General features: G+C 37.3%; 1 protein-coding gene and 1 pseudogene across 2 annotated transcripts; one reads left to right on the top strand and one right to left on the bottom strand.

The window, feature by feature from the left end:
* Positions 1 to 2,878: 2,878 nt before the first annotated feature.
* On the top strand, positions 2,879 to 3,983 carry LOC143884629 (uncharacterized). The gene has a single exon (XM_077388290.1). It carries the CDS (start codon positions 2,946 to 2,948, stop codon positions 3,705 to 3,707), a length of 762 nt encoding a protein of 253 aa, XP_077244405.1. The 5' UTR covers positions 2,879 to 2,945; the 3' UTR covers positions 3,708 to 3,983.
* On the bottom strand, positions 3,867 to 15,861 carry LOC143882771 (coatomer subunit epsilon-1-like; annotated as a pseudogene). The gene is made up of 6 exons (XR_013252309.1): positions 15,814 to 15,861; positions 15,586 to 15,737; positions 9,341 to 9,477; positions 9,103 to 9,258; positions 8,679 to 8,758; positions 3,867 to 5,551 (listed from the first exon to the last, which is right to left on the bottom strand). The product of XR_013252309.1 is annotated as a coatomer subunit epsilon-1-like (transcript).
* Between the last annotated feature and the right edge of the window lie 3,669 nt (positions 15,862 to 19,530).

A 19,530-nucleotide genomic window follows, 5' to 3' on the forward strand; every position in this document is an offset into this window, starting at 1 on the left:
AAAACCCCTTGTTTTATAGGCAATACAGCATTGACATCCCAGTGACTAGCAGGAATTTCTACTGGCTAATAATTGCATGTCCAGCGATGTGTCCCCCATGTCCCCTCCCTATGATATCCAAGCCAAATTCAACAACAAAAAAACGAATAATTTTGATTGGATCTCTCTCTCTCTCTCTCTCTCTCTCTCTATATATTGGTAAATGGTAATGATACCCCCTACTATTACTCTACGAGGTTGACAACCAAACACTATTTACCACTATTCTCCAAGGTAAGTTCCAATCAAATCCAACGCTCGTCTCCTTCCCTACTTATTCCACTACTCCCTGAGTCTATGCCGCGCAACCCGCAGACCCAAGGTAAAATAGAGACAATCAAACTTTCAGAAAAAACGTTTACAATGAGCATTGTTTTTACTAAAAAATAGTCATGAATCTTGTCTATCAAATTTGCTGAGTGCGTCATGTATGATGAAGCTTTCAAACAAAAAAAATTCCCGTTCGACTCTCGATAACAGGAATGGATTTCTGTACATTTCCATGGTTTTTTGTATTTTTGCATGTTACCTTCGCTTTCCTTCATTTTGTATTTATCTGTGTCATTCTCTGTATGTAATCAACGATGTCTCCAAATTTATTAAAAGCTGTATGGCGTCCAAGGGAGGGAATAAAATGGACAAAGGGAGAAAAGACAGCAAGAAATTAAGTTATTGTGAGACCCACACGGTCACAAGAAAGAGAAGAATTGCCCCAATTAGTACTAAAAAGTAAGATATAGATGCTTCTCCCTCCACTACGTTCCATAAAAACATGTGACTCCTTACCCACACGAAAGGCCTACTCTCTCTCTCACACAATTCAATCTACTCCCTATTCAGCTTTGAGCCCAACCTCTTCCAATTTCCAAATTTCAGAAATTGCATGGTTTTGAAAAAAGCCAAAGTATGCGTCACCTTCTGATAGTTTCCCAATCAAATACATTTTTTAAACCCCGATTTAAATTAAGTTAACCAAAGAGATTTTATATTCCTATACTTCCTAATTCAAAATGGGCGCATCAACTTGATTAGCCAAAAAGTATAATCGTCTTGTGAATTACCGCGACGTAATTTTTGAGAAAATAAATATGGGGTACAGCCTATTACCGCGATGTAATTCATGACGTATTTATGTTGTGGCCTAACAGATGAACAGTTTGGATCATCTTATGATGTGGGCCCATTATACTTATTGAAAATTAAAAAGATCTACAGTTCACAATCGGATATCAAAATACAAAACAAAGAGAGCCCTAATTTTAAGTCCAATAATCAGTTTTGGACTCAAAATCGGTTCTAAAAATAACAAAACAAAATGAGCATGGCCTTTCTGCATTGGCATTTCCTCTTTTTTAACTCGTTTTTCACCTGTAATCCCCCATGTACTTCTTGCCGACAGAGATTTTACAAAGAAAAATATCCACATCCAACATGAGGAGTAGAAAATTAATATTTCTACTAAGATTTTCATATCCTTTAATTTGTCTTTTTTCTTAACATGACTTGTCGTTGTAAAGAGTTGCACTTTCCTGGATACCAGTTTTTCCTTTCAGGCGGGGCAAACTCCTATTAGCCCTATTATTGAAGAATTGACTTCACACCAATCATCACTAGCCTTACTAGCCTGGGTAGCGAAAAGAAAAAAAAATGACGTTATTTTCCACCCCTTTGCTAGGGAGTGGAAACCAAATAAACCCTTAATAACTAATCAGACAAGTGCAAAATAAAGAGAAGTGTGAGAATATCATTTCCCAAGCTTCTTTGAAATGGGAGCAAAGAAGAAAATAGTGGCAAAGGGGATGGTGCATTTGCTTCTAAAATAAAATCCCCCCACTTTTTTTTTTCTGTATGCTAGAGCAAGTATACACGTGTGTTCTCTCTTAGGCACATGTGCAGGTATGGCCTTGTAAAATAGATCACCAGGAAGTAAATATTCTAGATTTTATATAATCTAGAATCGAACAAGGAATATTTCATTCATCAAGAGAAGTTGTACCTCTACAGGTGATATGGTTCAACAGTTATCGTCCCTATTAAAAATTGGGTAAGATCTTACTACAAGCACTCCAAAGCTAAATAAGAAATAAGCAAGGTAGATTAAGAGATTATGGGGTTCAACCTTAAGCAGCTGTGAGTCGGGGAGTTTTTGACGATTTACTAGTCTCACAAGCTCAGGAACATACATGGAAATCATGGAATGGCCAAAGGGAATCCAGGGTGATGGATGTCATTTCTTGTTAAGGTCTTGAGTGGGGCCCGCCTAGGTATGGAACTGGTTGGGACCCAGCCTGGTATGGGACAAGTTTAAAGGGCCTTGCCTAACGCGATCCATCAGCTCTGGAGCTTTTGGCGTATCGGTAAGGGAATGAACATTTCAGGACATCTAAGACTAGAGATTGAAGATATTGTCGTTGGCATGGGGACGATGGATGACCGAGAATAGAGCTGGTGTCTCGGATGGACGATGCTATGACTAATCAGATACATATATATAAAATGGAATATCTTGTGGGGTACCTTATCCTTGAATAGAGTTAAACGCGTTTTCAGAGGCATTTTTTTAGCAGCAGTCACAAGCTTGCAGCCACTATAAGTTAAAAAAAACAAACCGCGTCCATAGCCTCCTGGGTTGAATCTTGTCATATATAGAGCAATATCACCCTAGTTGCCTTCATAGAAGAAAGATTACAAAGGACAAAACCCTACTACCCATTTGTGGTGTTATTCCAAAGCCTTAAGTCAATGGAAACTGCCAAAGAACTTAAATCAAGAACACTGAAATATGGGTGTCGTAATCCTATCCACACCTTCACTCACTTCTATAAGAGACCCATGTGTTAAAGCTTTCATTCACAAAAAGTTGTAAGTGTTGGAGCTCTCTCTCTCTCTCTCTCTCTCCCCTAAGCATGGGGAAGCTTGTTTTAGCTAAGGTTTTGGTGCTCATTATTAATTTAGGGGCAGTTATCCTACCATCTCTTGCATGTCCCTACTGCCCATACCCGACTCCTCCATCTCACCCTCCAAAGTTCCCACCCAAATTACCCCCTAAACACCCTCCAAAGGTAAAGCCATTGCCACCACCAAAACCACCCAAGTCTCCACCACTTCCACCACCCAAGTCTCCACCACCTCCACCACCCATGTATTCACCTCCCCCCCCTGCTCATTCCAAGCCACCTTATGTCAAGCCTCCATCTTCCCCAAAGCCCCCACCCCTTGTCAAGCCATGCCCACCTCCCCCTCCTAAAATCGTACCTAAGCCCCCACCCCCAGTGGTTATACCTACACCTCCCATTATAAAGCCAAGCCCACCACCCCCAGTGGTTATACCTACACCTCCTATTGTCAAGCCAAGCCCACCAATCCTTCCACCTTCTCCTCCAGTGTATGCCCCACCTCCAACACAACAAACTTGCCCCATAGACACTCTCAAACTTGGAGCTTGTGTAGACTTGCTTGGAGGTCTAATTCACATTGGAATAGGCAGTAGTACTCAAAGCACTTGTTGCCCACTGATTCAAGGACTCGCTGACCTTGATGCTGCACTCTGTCTTTGCACCACTATCAAGCTCAAGCTTCTAAACATCAATATCTTCCTACCCATTGCTCTTGAGCTTCTCATTGACTGTGGAAAGACCCCACCTCAAGGATTCCAGTGTCCTGCCTAAGCTAAAGCTACTCATCTCTTCTTGTCTTTGCTGCACTTTCACATATAGATGTATAAGCCATGAGGGGTTCAAAAGTATGGACAGACATGGTTCTTCATCCCATTAATGGTGGGTTGTTTTATAATATTCTGGTTTAGTTATTTGTGTTGAAATGTAGTAGTTTTTCTTGTTTTTTTTTTTTTTCACTTTAATACCTCTATATAGGACTGTGACTGAAGTTCTATGCTACAGAGTTTGTAGATCTTGGGAGAGATGGAATAAATCTTTATGGAGAAACTGTCGGTGTTCCTAAATCTAAAGCCATACATTTGACACGTACGAAAGATCCAGACCCTCTGTTGTAGTCATCTTTGTGGATGGGATTGCCATTCAAAAAAACAAAAAAATCCTCTGTGGATGGAATATATATGCCTAAGATTACACTACTTGGAATTTAGAAAATCCTAACCAACAAATGTGTAGGATTTCTGGATCTGTTATGGGTCAAGTGGGGTGCCATTTTTTTTGGCAGATACCAAGCTTCTTTATCCCTAAAAAGACACCCACTTTATAATAAGAGTATACCCTTGCTTTTTGTAGGCCTTAATCTTAAGCAAATCAACGGCCACAATTACAAATTCATGTCCCAATGTGGGACCCAAAAATTAACTGTCCACCTAGTCAGACTCATCTATTATTACAATGAAAAAGGCTAAAATGAGAATGGTTTTTAGGCTCTTTCTTAAGGTAACTTCTCCACGTGAGCCATGTGGCCGTGATTGGATTTATTGCCAATTGCCCTTGAGACTATCTTGATTGGATGCATGATTTTATCCTATTTACCCACCAAATCATGTTTAGGGTTTCACTAAGACTCCATCAGGTTCCTTCCATCGGTGGAATGGAAAGTTAAAAAATGATGGATTTTACAATTTTTCCATTAGTTCAACTTCTTTAACTATTTTTATAAAATTTATCTTTCAGGAAATAACTTTTACATGGAATTTTGTTTCATTATTTGTGTAAATAATAAAAAGACAATCTGTCTATTTTCACTTTCTTTCCCATCGACATGTGGATCGGAAAAATCTCAGATAAAAAACATCGAACAACAAGAAAAGTACAAGGAAAAAGGAAAAAAAAATAGAAAGAAATAAAGATAACTTGCTCAGAGAAGAAGCCCATCCCTTTTGTATCACAAGTTTCATAATCATGGGGGTATTTTGATCATTTCAAGAAAAACTAGAACAACTAAATTTTGCCTTCTCATCCATACCTTCTTACCAGAATTCTATATATAACCATTGAATAATAATCAAGAGAGACATATACTATCGTCCTTACCAATGACAAAATTCAGCTTCGGCATACACATGGTGATCAGCAGAGTTGAATTGATGAACATCATAGACAAGTTCATTTTGTTTTCCATCTTACTACCATTGGGTGATCCTCAGCCGATTTTTATCTCCCTGATGAAAAAGAACTTTGACTTTGGGTTTTTTGAAGGACAGATGATGTCCACTTTCACCTTATGTGTTTTAATATTGTCTTTTCCTTCTGAGTTAAACTTCTCTGATTGATTGTTAAAGCCTTTCTCGAATTATAAAAGCAAAACAAAGAAAGGGTTGCTAATATCAAAATAAGTGTAGATATAATCTTATATGTTGATCAAGGGCTTTAGGATTATTGGATCAAGATGATATAAACTGCATAAGTAGTCTTTTGGTAGCGTATGGGATGGACAAATCCAGAGTGGGTGGCAGTCTCTTTTCAAGTAGATCATTCGACTATGATACCCCAGCATGGCACTGACTGAAGTATCATACAATTTCAAAGAGACTATAAATGGGAAGCTCCTGATCCTACAAAGATAATTCAAAACAACATTTGAATCAGGATAGGTGTAACTAAACTAAATTTTCATGCTGGATCCATAAGGAAGAATCAGCAACATAAAAAAGAAAAAGGAAAAAAGACAAAACAGCAGGGGTAAAAAGAACCTTACCGACTTTCAAGAAAGGTTAAACGACTAAAATTCAAGGTGATCATTCGATTGCTACTTGGTGATGGGGATCATCAACCAGTGAGAAAGCCTCAAGGAGAGGGTACAAAAAAATGTCTTTTAGTTTTTTTTTTTTTGAACAATAAGGAAGCCTCCAGGGGCCAAATCCCATAATGAGCAGGATATGGTTGTTACTTGGTGAAGGGGACCATCAACCAATGAGAAAGCCTCAGGGGCCAACGCCAATTAGAGAGGTCCAAAGATTTTTTCTTCTTCTTTTAGTTATAGGGTTTAGTTGAGGATTTTAAGTGACTTTAAGTCAATAGGACGAGTAGTCTTTTCCCATCTAAAACAATTGAGTTTACAGGTGTTTTAAAGAAGCCTCGCATTGCGAAATTACAAAATAGGGTGTACTTCTCATGGGTTTATTACTTGAATAATTGTTGAATTTAGTTAGGAGACCTGAAGTATCACATCTCCAAGGTCTAAAAGGATTAAAGCTTTAAGTGGATTTATTTAAAGAGGAGTTTGGATTGTACATGTCATTATTACCAAAATTTTAAGAATGAAGTTAGCTCCTTTTTCCAGGTGGCTTCTTAGTGTGCAGTCTGGGTGGATTCCTTGTAGGGGTGCAACTTGGGTCGGGCTCAACCTGAACCCGACAGGTTCAGCCAGATTTTGGCTCGGGTTGGGTTGGCATTTCCTTTGGTTGGGTTAGGGTTGGGAAATGCCAATGCGATTTAATTTCAGGTTGGGTTAGGGTTGAGGCCTTGGCAACCCGACCTGACCTCCATCCTCTAATTTTATCTTGATTTTCTTTGAGTTATTGTATTTTTTCTGTTTGGCCCAAGGTGAACCCGACTCAACCCGAAAACCTGACCCGATTTCAGGTTAGATGGGTTGGGTTAGGGTTGAGAGATCTAGAGGCGGGTTGGGTTAGGGTTGAGCATCTCAACCCGACGCTCAGGTTGGGTTGGGTTAGGGTTGAGGGAATGCTATCTCGGGTTGGGTTAGGGTTGGCCTCAACCCAATCCAACCCGACCCGAGTTGCACCCCTAATTCATTGGGTAATTATTTCTTCCTCTCTTACTTCTAATATTCCATTTCAGTTGTCACGAAAAGGTTTAGGTTCTGATTCTTCTTCTTCAAGTCTCTAAAGCTCTTTTATTCCTCCCGTAATCTTTTCTTTCTTCTGTAATGATCCGTTCTGCATGTTGACTGCACAAATTGTTGTGCAACCATATACTTAATACTTATTTTAGAACCTAACTCCTTGCCCCTTTGTTCTTTTTCTTCAATCTTCTGGATATTGATGAGTTTTTTTTTCCCCAAATATGTGTTATATTGTTGGTTTTTCTGAGTACATTAATGTTTCTGCTTTTATATTTATATCATGGCAAGGTTTTAGGTTTTTGTTTTAGTGTGCATTTCGGTCATGATGGAAATGAAAACATATAGGTTTCAAATGGAAATTTAATAAAATTACAAAAAGCATAATGATGAACATTTAAGAAGAAACTAAGGAAGTACCAGAATAAGCACAAATACACACATAATGGTTTAAAAACATCGAACAGAGAGTGACATGTGTTGTCGTGCAAGTTTGATAATTAAGTAAATGCCACATTTCACATGCAATATATATATATATATATATATATATATATATATATATATATATATATATATATATATATATATATATAGAGGAAAAGGATTGTGCGCTCGAGTGCCAAATCACATGTAACACATGTTGATTTAGTATAGCACTAATACACATACGGGTTTGGTTCCGCTATTCATTTCGGTTTCGCTATGTGTTCTGATGAGATGGAAATTAAAACATTTCTGTCATTTCATGTCAATTTCAATGGAAATTTAAATCTATGTATCCTGGGACTAGGTGGACCTTGTATTTTATTCTGAAGTGCAAAATTTCTGTTTCAAAAACCCATGATCAAGAAAGAATTAAACTTCTTACTTGATGCTTTGTGAAAAAACCAGTTACTCCAAAAGCTTAAGCTATTGGAGAAGGCGTTATTTATTCTTTTATACTTTAACGCTCCCCCTCGGCCCTGATGCGTGGCCCCTCTTTCTTTGGGTTGGCCTACACGTGGCACATGTGGCCCCACTTTTGGGTTGCCATTGTATGTGGATTTTTTTTTATATCAAGGAGGTTTGAACTCAGGACCTTTTGCTTTGATACCATGTGAGACAACAACCAGTTACTCCAAAAGCTTAAGCTATTGGAGAAGGCGTTATTATTATTTTTATACTTTAACATGCTTCCCCTAAATTTGAAAAGAGAAAACAGAATTTAGCTTCCGAAGCGAGCTTTCCACCTGACTAGGAAGCTTCAGGTAACTATGCATTAAACCTCTCTTTACTGCGATTATTTTATTTCTTGATTTCTGATCATAATTTCCATGATCATATTCATTCCTACTTTCTTTCATTTTGATATTCCCCATTTACAAATTATTCTACATCAAATTGGTATCAAAGCATCCCTTCCGAGTTTTCCTACAGCACTTGGACTCCTGAAAACAGCAGCCCAATACCTAAGGCAGCCCACAAGAAACCAATAATTTTTATACTTTTCTCTACATTTAGAAGTATTACCAAGATGTCTATGTTATACCAGAACTGTCATTTCTCGTGATCCTATATACAGGTACAATGAAGGCAGAATTAAGTTGTCCCTTGAGATAATCAGTGGATAATTGCACTGCCACATGTGTGATTTTCAATGCAAATAATGGGAACAACCAACAAAGCATTGGGAATGAAGATAATTCAGCACAAGTTCCTGGATGGATTCTTGCCAGAGTTCATGGAGATAGTTACACAGCTAAGTGCTAGACTTTATCAAACAACCATGTTAAAACTTAACAATTCAAAAAAAAAAAAAAACCATGTTAAAAGTTAAAAGCACCCAAAGATGGTAGTTACACAATCTGGAGAAGATAGAATGCTTAATCATTTACCTCAGGTAACGAGAGGACGATTTACGAAGGTGAAGACTACATACAAATAGGTTGGCTAGGGTTTCAGCATCCTTTGCATCCTGAACCAATCACAAAATAAGTTTTCTCTTCAGTTTGACAGATAAAAAAAAACACTCTGCTTCACTAAAGTACCACCTAGAGCTCTACAAAAGCTAATTCCATTAGATGCTGTTTGGATACGTGGAATTTAGAATCCAGGTCGTAGTTTGTAAGAAGTGTAAAATTCTGGATTTCTAAAACCTAAAAAAACAAGGGACGATCTCCTACTCTTGCTCACAGAAAGAAGGGTGAGAAATCAGAAACGAACGATCTCCTTCTTCTCTTGTCTCCCATCCAGGATTTTGAGGAAATCCTAGAATATAAAATCCATGTATCCAAACGGCCCCTAATGTTTGAAACTTGCCTTGTTCAATGATTCGAGCAATAGTGACTCAGTTTCATCAAAGTTTCCCATGTGCACGCAACAGACGGCCTTCCCATTCAGGATCATCGCTGTCAACTGATACTTCTCAGAGAAATCTTGGAAAATAAGATACGCTTCCTGTATCTTTGAACCACCCTGGCGTCACAGAACAATATGGCCTAGTGGGTAAAACGTGCATGCATCTCAATTTAATATAAGATGCAGATAATAGGCTTACCACTGCCAAATTTACCCATGCATTTGCAAGTTGTGTTAAGTGTGTGGTCTTCATCAATCTGTTGCATGACCTTTAGTTGTTTCTCTGCATAATCCGTCCGGTGCATTTTAAAGAATATTTGAACATTCAATGCATGCCTGCAAGCAGAAGTAGATTATGTCAGATCTGAGAAATGAAAGATCACTTAAAGTTTCACTCAGTTATTGCTAATGCCAAGCACCAAAATCGTGCTTGTGTGCCATTTCAGTGGTGGATATAGCACTTGATTGTATCTTGAGAAGCTCCATTTGATCCAATCGCAGCTAGCTAGTTTAACTCCTAGAACTAGTCGTATATTTTAAATTAATATGCACTATATATTGATAGTGTGAAAGGGACGGTGGATGGTTTGGGTAGAGAAGCAATAGAGGAAGTTGTTATGTAATAGTGACACCTTTACATTTGTAATCTTGAACTATCTTTACCATTTCAAAAAAAATAAAATCTTGTACTATCTTTTTCATTGCTGTTTTTTGTTTTAAGAGCTATCTCAGCCTGATCTCTTTCTCTATTATCAATTCATTATAAAAAAAAAGAGGGCACCCCAGTGCACAAGGCTCCCTCCATTGCGGGGTCTGGGGAGGGCTAGATGTATGCAGCCTTACCCCTGCTTTGCAGAGGCTGTTTCATTATCATTCAGAAAAAAATTGTTATTAGGATTTGTATGGTGATGCTCCGCTCACATTATATACTTCAAACTAGAGGTTTTCTCGTTGGAAATCACCTATGCATGTATACTTTCATGTGTTAAATGGAGGGTTATACGAACAACCACATTACAGGAAGAAATTACATACAGCTAGAGCATGTCAAAAAGCTGTGTAGGAAGCAGGAACTACAACCACAGATTGAGTAACCAAAGAAATCATTACATTATGACATGACATGTCTTTGCATGGAATGACATAGATAGTCAAAGTCAAATGATCAATCTGATGCATTAATCTAGCATCTCAGCTGATTTATTGTTATAAATTGCAATGCCAAGTTCAGAGTGAATGGATTTAGGAAGACATATTTTGAACAGAAACAGTACACTTTTATTAGAGAAAAAAAAGTATACAGATTTACAGCATGGGAAAAAACCCATGATCAAGAAAGAATTAAACTTCTTACTTGATGCTTTGTGAAAAAACCAGTTACTCCAAAAGCTTAAGCTATTGGAGAAGGCGTTATTTATTCTTTTATACTTTAACGATCCCCCTCGGCCCTCACGCGTGGCCCCTCTTTCTTTGGGTTGGCCTACACGTGGCACATGTGGCCCCACTTTTGGGTTGCCATTGTATGTGGATTTTTTTATATCAAGGAGGTTTGAACTCAGGACCTTTTGCTTTGATACCATGTGAGACAACTAGTACTCCAAAAGCTTAAGCTATTGGAGAAGGCGTTATTATTATTTTTATACTTTAACATGCTTCCCCTAAATTTGAAAAGAGAAAACAGAATTTAGCTTCTGAAGTGAGCTTTCCACCTGACTAAGAAGATTCAGGTAACTATGCATTAAACCTCTCTTTACTGCGATTATTTTATTTCTTGATTTCTGATCAAAATTTCCATGTTCATATTCATTCCTACTTTCTTTCATTTTGATATTCCCCATTTACAAATTATTCTACATCAAATTGGTATCAAAGCATCCCTTCCGAGTTTTCCTACAGCACTTGGACTCCTGAAAACAGCAGCCCAATACCGAAGGCAGCCCACAAGAAACCAATAATTTTTATACTTTTCTCTACATTTAGAAGTATTACCAAGATGTCTATGTTATACCAGAACTGTCATTTCTCGTGATCCTATATGCAGGTACAATGAAGGCAGAATTAAGTTGTCCCTTGAGATAATCAGTGGATAATTGCACGGCCACATGTCTGATTTTCAATGCAAATAATGGGAACAACCAACAAAGCATTGGGAATGAAGATAACTCAGCACAAGTTCCTGGATGGATTCTTGCCAGAGTTCATGGAGATAGTTACACAGCTAAGTGCTAGACTTTATCAAACAACCATGTTAAAACTTAACAATTAAAAAAAAAAAAAACCATGTTAAAAGTTAAAAGCACTCGAAGATGGTAGTCACACAATCTGGAGAAGATAGAATGCTTAATCATTTACCTCAGGTAACAAGAGGACGATTTACGAAGGTGAAGACTACATACAAATAGATTGGCTAGGGTTTCAGCATCCTTTGCATCCTGAACCAATCACAAAATAAGTTTTCTCTTCAGTTTGACAGATAAAAAATAATGCATGATCTCTGTTGTTCAACGCAAACACTCTGCTTCACTAAAGTACCACCTAGAGCTCTACAAAAGCTAATTCCATTAGATGCTGTTTGGATACATGGATTTTAGAATCCAGGTTGTAGTTTGTAAGAAGTGTAAAATTCTGGATTTCTAAAACCTGAAAAAACAAGGGACGATCTCCTACTCTTGCTCACGGAAAGAAGGGTGAGAAATCAGAAACGAACGATCTCCTTCTTCTCTTGTCTCCCATCCAGGATTTTGAGGAAATCCTAGAATATAAAATCCATGTATCCAAACGGCCCCTAATGTTTGAAACTTGCATTGTTCAATGATTCGAGCAATAGTGACTCAGCTTCATCAAAGTTTCCCATGTGCACGCAACAGACGGCCTTCCCATTCAGGATCATCGCTGTCAACTGATACTTCTCAGAGAAATCTTGGAAAATAAGATACGCTTCCTGTATCTTTGAACCACCCTGGCGTCACAGAACAATATGGCCAAGTGGGTAAAACGTGCATGCATCTCAATTTAATATAAGATGCAGATAATAGGCTTACCACTGCCAAATTTACCCATGCATTTGCAAGTTGTGTTAAGTGTGTGGTCTTCATCAATCTGTTGCATGACCTTTAGTTGTTTCTCTGCATAATCCGTCTGGTGCATTTTAATGTATATTTGAACATTCAATGCATGCCTGCAAGCAGAAGTAGCTTATGTCAGATCTGAGAAATGAACGATCACTTAAATCGTGCTTGTGTGCCATTTCAGTGGTGGATATAGCACTTGATTGTATCTTGAGAAGCTCCATTTGATCCAATCGCAGCTAGATAGTTTAACTCCTAGAATTAGTCGTATATTTTATATTAATATGCACTATATATTGATAGTGTGAGAGGGACGGTGGATGGTTTGGGTAGAGAAGCAATAGAGGAAGTTGTTATGTAATAGTGACACCTTTACATTTGTAATCTTGAACTATCTTTACCATTTCAAAAATAATAATAATCTTGTACTATCTTTTTCATTGCTGTTTTTTGTTTTAAGAGCTATCTCAGCCCTCTTTTTCTGTACTGATCTCTTTCTCTATTATCAATTCATTATAAAAAAAAAGAGGGCAGCCCAGTGCACAAGGCTCCCTCCATTGCGGGGTCTGGGGAGGGCTAGATGTATGCAGCCTTACCCCTGCTTTGCAGAGGCTGTTTCATTATCATTCAGAAAAAAATTGTTATTAGGATTTGTATGGTGATGCTCCGCTCACATTATAAACTTCAAACTAAAGGTTTTCTCGTTGGAAATCACCTATGCATGTATACTTTCATGTGTTAAATGGAGGGTTATACGAACAACCACATTACAGGAAGAAATTACATACAGCTAGAGATGTCAAAAAGCTGTGTAGGAAGCAGGAACTACAACCACAGATTGAGTAACCAAAGAAATCATTACATTATGACATGACATGTCTTTGCATGGAATGACATAGATAGTCAAAGTCAAATGATCAATCTGATGCATTAATATAGCATCTCAGCTGATTTATTGTTATAAATTGCAATGCCAAGTTCAGAGTGAATGGATTTAGGAAGACATATTTTGAACAGAAACAGTACACTTTTATTAGAGAAAAAAAAAGTATACAGATTTACAGCATGGGACGATAACAGTTCTGATAAATGAGAATAGAAATTTCTAGTTCTAACCATAGTCACCTGGTTCTTACTGTATGCTTGGTACAGGTACAGGTTATGGCTCACAGTTCTCTAAATATTTTATTGAACCCAGTACAGCTGGTAAGCTTAGACAGTTCAGTATTGGATCATTTGATTAGCTAACATGACATTTTTTTGAGAAACGGTAATTTGATTAGCTAACATGACATGCTTCTTACTAGATTTATTTTATAGTGATAATCTCATCAATTTTATTCAAATTTCATAATTTTTTTTTGAAATGGCAGAATGATTTCATTAAAAAGGAAGAGGGCCGAGATGGACCCCAACCAAAAATACAAAGAGAAATACAACAAAAAGAAAAAAAAAATACAAATTATGGTGAACATATTCAAATTTCATAATTATGGTGAACACGTCAAGTTAAATGAACGCGCTTAGTATTAAGAATGTTTTCTAGTGTTCTAGGGCTGTTACTTCCAAAAGTGTCTTTAGAATTACTAGCAGGTCTTTTCATATTAGGGATAGTTTCTGGGCTGTTTCTTGTCATGGGGTTATTTTAAGGATCTCCTTTACAATTCACTTGATCACTTTAAGAATGAAGAAAAAATAATCATGGGGGGGATTTTCAAAGCTTTAGAAAAGATTCTTTTTTAAAAAAAGAAAGAAAGAAACACACCCATGAAAGTTGCAACGGTAGGAGGAGGTAAAGTTGCAACACACGAAGGGTTACTGGGTTTCTAAGAGTGGACTTTTTAAGGGTTCTAGGGTTTTTCTTGTATGCTATATTGTTCTTAATAGTATATGATAAAAGTAAGAGATCAAGTTTGGGTGAAATTAGGGTATTATGAGTTAGGGAAGCTTTATAGGGCTCTTCTGCTGAAAGTGTAAATATTTTTTTTACATGGAATGAGAATTCTTGTTTTTTACCACGAAAATCGAGATATTGCTGTATTGTGAATTTGTGATGCTGCAATCCATTATTGAGGGATTTTACAAGCACATAATAGTGTGATAATATTTGTCACCTTTTTGTATTAGCATTCTTGACTGTCATATCAACTTTGCATTTTGTTTTACCAATCAAACAACATGGCATTATTTCTTTTAATAGAGTAATTTAATTTTTTATTTTAATGAAATATGAAGAGGGTTGGACAAATGGAATGTCAGCCTAATAGCCAGTCCCCATGAGGTAATGGCAGCAATGCTGCTCTGCAAGGAGCTGGAATATAAGACCACTCTGAAAAAGAGGAGATCTTGAAAAAGGGCCATTGACTCCAAGAGCTGTATCTATGACGTTTACCAGAGAATGCACAAACATGTTTACCAAAGAGTAATTTAATTATTGAAACACAAAGTGGGTTATTGTAATATAATTAAATTATTGCTGGTTTTTTATGTGCTGGAGTTTTGAAAAGAGAAAAGTGCAAACAGATAGAGGTTTGGATATAAGATAATACTTGCTGAAAATTTAAGTTGTAAATTTCGAAGGGAAATATAGGGGTCACATAGCTGGAATTCAGGGTTCCTCAGGCCCTTAGCCATTCATAAAATAAGACAGCATGACAGTTTGTTTTCAGAATTAATAAAATTAATGTAAAAAGCAACCAGGATCCTAAAGTTTGCAAAATCATGTCTGAATCCAAACTTTGGCCAACTGGTTTGATTTGACATACATTGCAGTCCATGCAAAATGGCAAAGAGTTGGGGCTCAAACTGCTTATGCCTTCAATCCGTGTTAATTAAAAAACGCTGTAGTCCATACCCTCTGGCAAAGAGTAGGGGCTCAAACTGCTTATGCCTTCAATCCGTGTTAATTAAAAAACGCTGCATGACCTCATAACCACCATAGGACAGCCAGAAGATAAGGTTTCTCTAGCAAATGAATATTAAGAAACTCCCTCACTATGCGTCACAGAATTCAAAACATTTTTTTTAATGGTCCCAGAAATCAACATTCTTTTGGGTTAACGGAACAAAATGTTAACCAGCAAAATGAAAACAGACCTTGTTGCAAGCATCATATTTCAGAAGAAGAGAGTCCATTTGTAACTGCTTACTGCTTATAAAACCAAATGACTAACCAGATAGAAAGGATAGAAATCCTCCATGCAGTTCGCAACAGGTGTAGTATCCGTCTATAGTTTAATAGCAAGAATGAGGTAGCTTCTAGATACTCAACCCATACATTCATAATCTTGTTATGTTAGGAAAATCATGTATCAAATGACATAAGTAATTCTAAGGGTGTTTAAGACAGGAATAGGAAAACGTAAAATAGACTAACAGCTCCATAGTCCCTCCAGAATTAGTATGTTTCAGAGCCTCATTGTAGTCCTGCTCGTGCATGTATATGATACCCGCAATCAGCGGTAGAATGGGATTGCTTCCTACAGCAGCATCACTTAACCACTCTTTAAGACTTGAAATAGTAGTTTCCTGTACAACACACACACACACACACACAAAAAAAAGATCGATTCGTATGAGCATCAAAATAGAATAAAGCCATTACCTCGAAAAGAAGAAATGGTAATCCAGTATATTCATCTGTAACTATCATAATATGAAGGAACTGTACACTTATGCAGCTAAAAGAAAACAATGTTGGAAATCAAGTCTCTGTTTCCCACAACTCACAACAAGTGTTTATTGCTTCAAAAAATACACTAGATCATCCAATAGAAGCAATATTTTCTGAAATGAAGTACCGAAACTGAAGCTAACAATCAGAAAGAAAACCCACAAGGCAATCATGTCATGCCAACCTATCAGTTGAAACCTCAACAACAAAACCTCGAGGCATAAGCCTCCAGAAAACAGGTCCATTAAACCCTAAGCATCTGCCAGACTGCCACAAACGGTGCAAACTCCAGTGCGGTGGAACATAAGATCTGCAAGGTTGCAAGTTTTGGAATGTAGTTCTGGTAATTGAGGAAAAGAGGGCACACGTGCTGCTTGTTTTTGAAACTTCTGCTTTTAGAAAACAATTTATTGAACAAATGACAGAGGAAATTTTGTATGAGATTTTGCTATTGCATGGATCAGATCAAGGCCAATTCCTAAGAAATTGCCAGCGATTCTTCTACAATGAAATCAGATAAGAGAGATTTCAAGTATTTTGAATCAGTGTTTCAAGGTTTAAAGAATATTTTCTGTCCAAAGATGATTCATCGAAAGAATGACTGTTCTATTGATATAGATTTGAGATCATCAAATGCTTGCAAGAACCAATTAGCCAGACCTGTTCCTTATTGTTGCTGGATATCTGGTCCATACACATCTTCTCTTTGTTTTCCCTAGTCCCTAGTGACTAGTGAGTCACAGACAGATAATTCTGTGACTCCATACAAATCTTCTCTTTGATATGGATCTGATATCACCAAATAAATGATGATTTCATCATTTTTTATTTGTATTGACCACCTCAGTCTTTTTTATTAATGAAATTTTCCACTATTCAAAAAAAAGGTGAAGGATAGAACAAAGACATAAGGGGGAGAGAGAGAGAACATTTCCTACACACTTGTGTAGGTAAGTTACCTACACACTACCTTAAAATACAGTTGGGGCCCACATTGTTTGGGTGATCCAAACCATTCATTTGAATGGTCCTCACATAGATAGGGTGTCCTCAAAAAATCAGATCCATAGGATCATCCTAACCATTCAAACTATGGAGGCAAAAAATGGACTAATTTGTGAAGGTTTATACACGTCCATTTTACCTCCACAAATCGTAGGGTTGGGATGATCCTATGGATCTGATTTTTTGTAGACACCCTATCTATGTGAGGGCCTTTCAAATGAATTGTTTGGATCACCCAAACAATGTGGGCCCTCACTGTATTTTAAGCTAGTGTGTAGGTAACTTACCTACACAAGTGTGTAGGAAATGTTCTCTCATATATATATATATATATATATATATATATATATATATATGAGAGAACATTTCCTACACACTTGTGTAGGTAAGTTACCTACACACTAGATATATATATATATATGAGAGAACATTTCCTACACACTTGTGTAGGTAAGTTACCTACACACTAGCTTAAAATACAGTGAGGGCCCACATTGTTTGGGTGATCCAAACCATTCATTTGAATGATCCTCATATAGATAGGGTGTCCACAAAAAATTAGATCCATAGGATCATCCTAACCATTCAAACTATGGAGGCAAAAAATGGACTAATTTGTTAAGGTTTATACACGTCCATTTTACCTCCACAAATCGTAGGGTTGGGATGATCCTATGGATCTAATTTTTTGTGGACACCCTATCTATGTGAGGACCATTCAAATGAATTGTTTGGATCACCCAAACATTGTGGGCCCCCACTGTATTTTAAGCTAGTGTGTAGGTAACTTACCTACACAAGTGTGTAGGAAATGCTCTATATATATATATATATATATATATATATATATATATATATATATATATATATGAGAAAACGGTTCCTACACATATGTGTAGAGAGTTCTCTACACACTAGCTTAAAACACAGTGGGGGCCCACATTGTTTGGGTGATCCAAGCCATCTATTTTAAAGGCCCCCACATAGATAGGGTGTCTACAAAAAATCAGATCTATAGGATCATCCCAACCCTACGATTTGTGGAGGTAAAATGGATGTCTTTAAACTTTCACAAATTAGTCCATTTTTTGCCTCCACAGTTCAAATGGTTAGGATGATCCTATGGATCTGATTTTTTGTGGACACCCTATCTATGTGAGGGCCTTAAAAATGAATGGTTTGGATCACCCAAATAATGTGGCCCCCACTGTATTTTAAGCTAGTGTGTAGATAACTTATCTACACATATGTGTAGGAACCGTTTTCTCTCTCTCTCTCTCTCTCTCTCTATATATATATATATATATATATATAGAGGAAAGTGAAGCTACACCGCCGGTGTAGCTAACTTAGCTACACCGCCGGCTTAAAATACAATGGGCCCACATTGTTTTGGTGATCCAAACCATTCATTTGATTGGCACTCACATAGATAGGGTGTCTACCAAAAATCAGCTCCATAGGATCATCCCAACCCTTCAAACTGTGGAGGCAAAAATGGACAAATTTGTGAAGGTTTTTACACGTTCATTTTTGCCTCCACAAATCGTAGGGTTAGGATGATCCTATGAAGCTGATTTTTGGTGGACACCCTATCTATGTGAGGGCCAATCAAATGAATGGTTTGGATCACCAAAACAATGTGGGCCCATTGTATTTTAAGCCGGCAGTGTAGCTAAGTTAGCTACACCGGCGGTGTAGCTTCACTTTCCTCATATATATATATATATATATATATATATATATATGAGAAAACGGTTCCTACACATATGTGTAGAGAGTTCTCTACACACTAGCTTAAAATACAGTGGGGGCACACATTGTTTGGGTGATCCAAGCCATCCATTTTAAAGGCCCTCACATAGATAGAGTGTCTACAAAAAATCAGATCCATAGGATCATCCCAACCCTACGATTTGTGGAGGTAAAATGGATGTCTTTAAACCTTCACAAATTAGTCCATTTTTTGCAAAGAGTAATTTAATTATTGAAACACAAAGTGGGTTATTGTAATATAATTAAATTATTGCTGGTTTTTTATGTGCTGGAGTTTGAAAAGAGAAAAGTGCAAACAGATAGAGGTTTGGATATAAGATAATACTTGCTGAAAATTTAAGTTGTAAATTTAGAAGGGAAATATAGGGGTCACATAGCTGGAATTCAGGGTTCCTGTGGAAATTTATTGTCGCTCAAAATTACCTGCGGTGTTCCTTTATTTGCTGAAACTTTATCCCTATATCAATAGATCAAAGCATTTTACATCTAACAGTCAGGCCCTTAGCCATTCATAAAATAAGACAGCATGACAGTTTGTTTTCAGAATTAATAAAATAAATGTAAAAAGCAACCAGGATCCTAAAGTTTGCAAAATCATGTCTGAATCCAAACTTTGGCCAACTGGTTTGATTTGACATACATTGCAGTCCATACAAAATGGCAAAGAGTTGGGGCTCAAACTGCTTATGCCTTCAATCCATGTTAATTAAAAAACGCTGCAGTCCATACCCTCTGGCAAATAGTAGGGGCTCAAACTGCTTATGCCTTCAATCCGTGTTAATTAAAAAACGCTGCATGACCTCATAACCACCATAGGACAGCCAGAAGATAAGGTTTCTCTAGCAAATGAATATTAAGAAACTCCCT

The sequence above is a fragment of the Tasmannia lanceolata genome, unplaced genomic scaffold (genome assembly GCF_043159265.1).
Source record: "Tasmannia lanceolata isolate RefF3 unplaced genomic scaffold, GAP_Taslan_0.1 ptg000008l, whole genome shotgun sequence".
In the NCBI taxonomy this organism is placed as follows: Eukaryota; Viridiplantae; Streptophyta; class Magnoliopsida; order Canellales; family Winteraceae; genus Tasmannia; species Tasmannia lanceolata.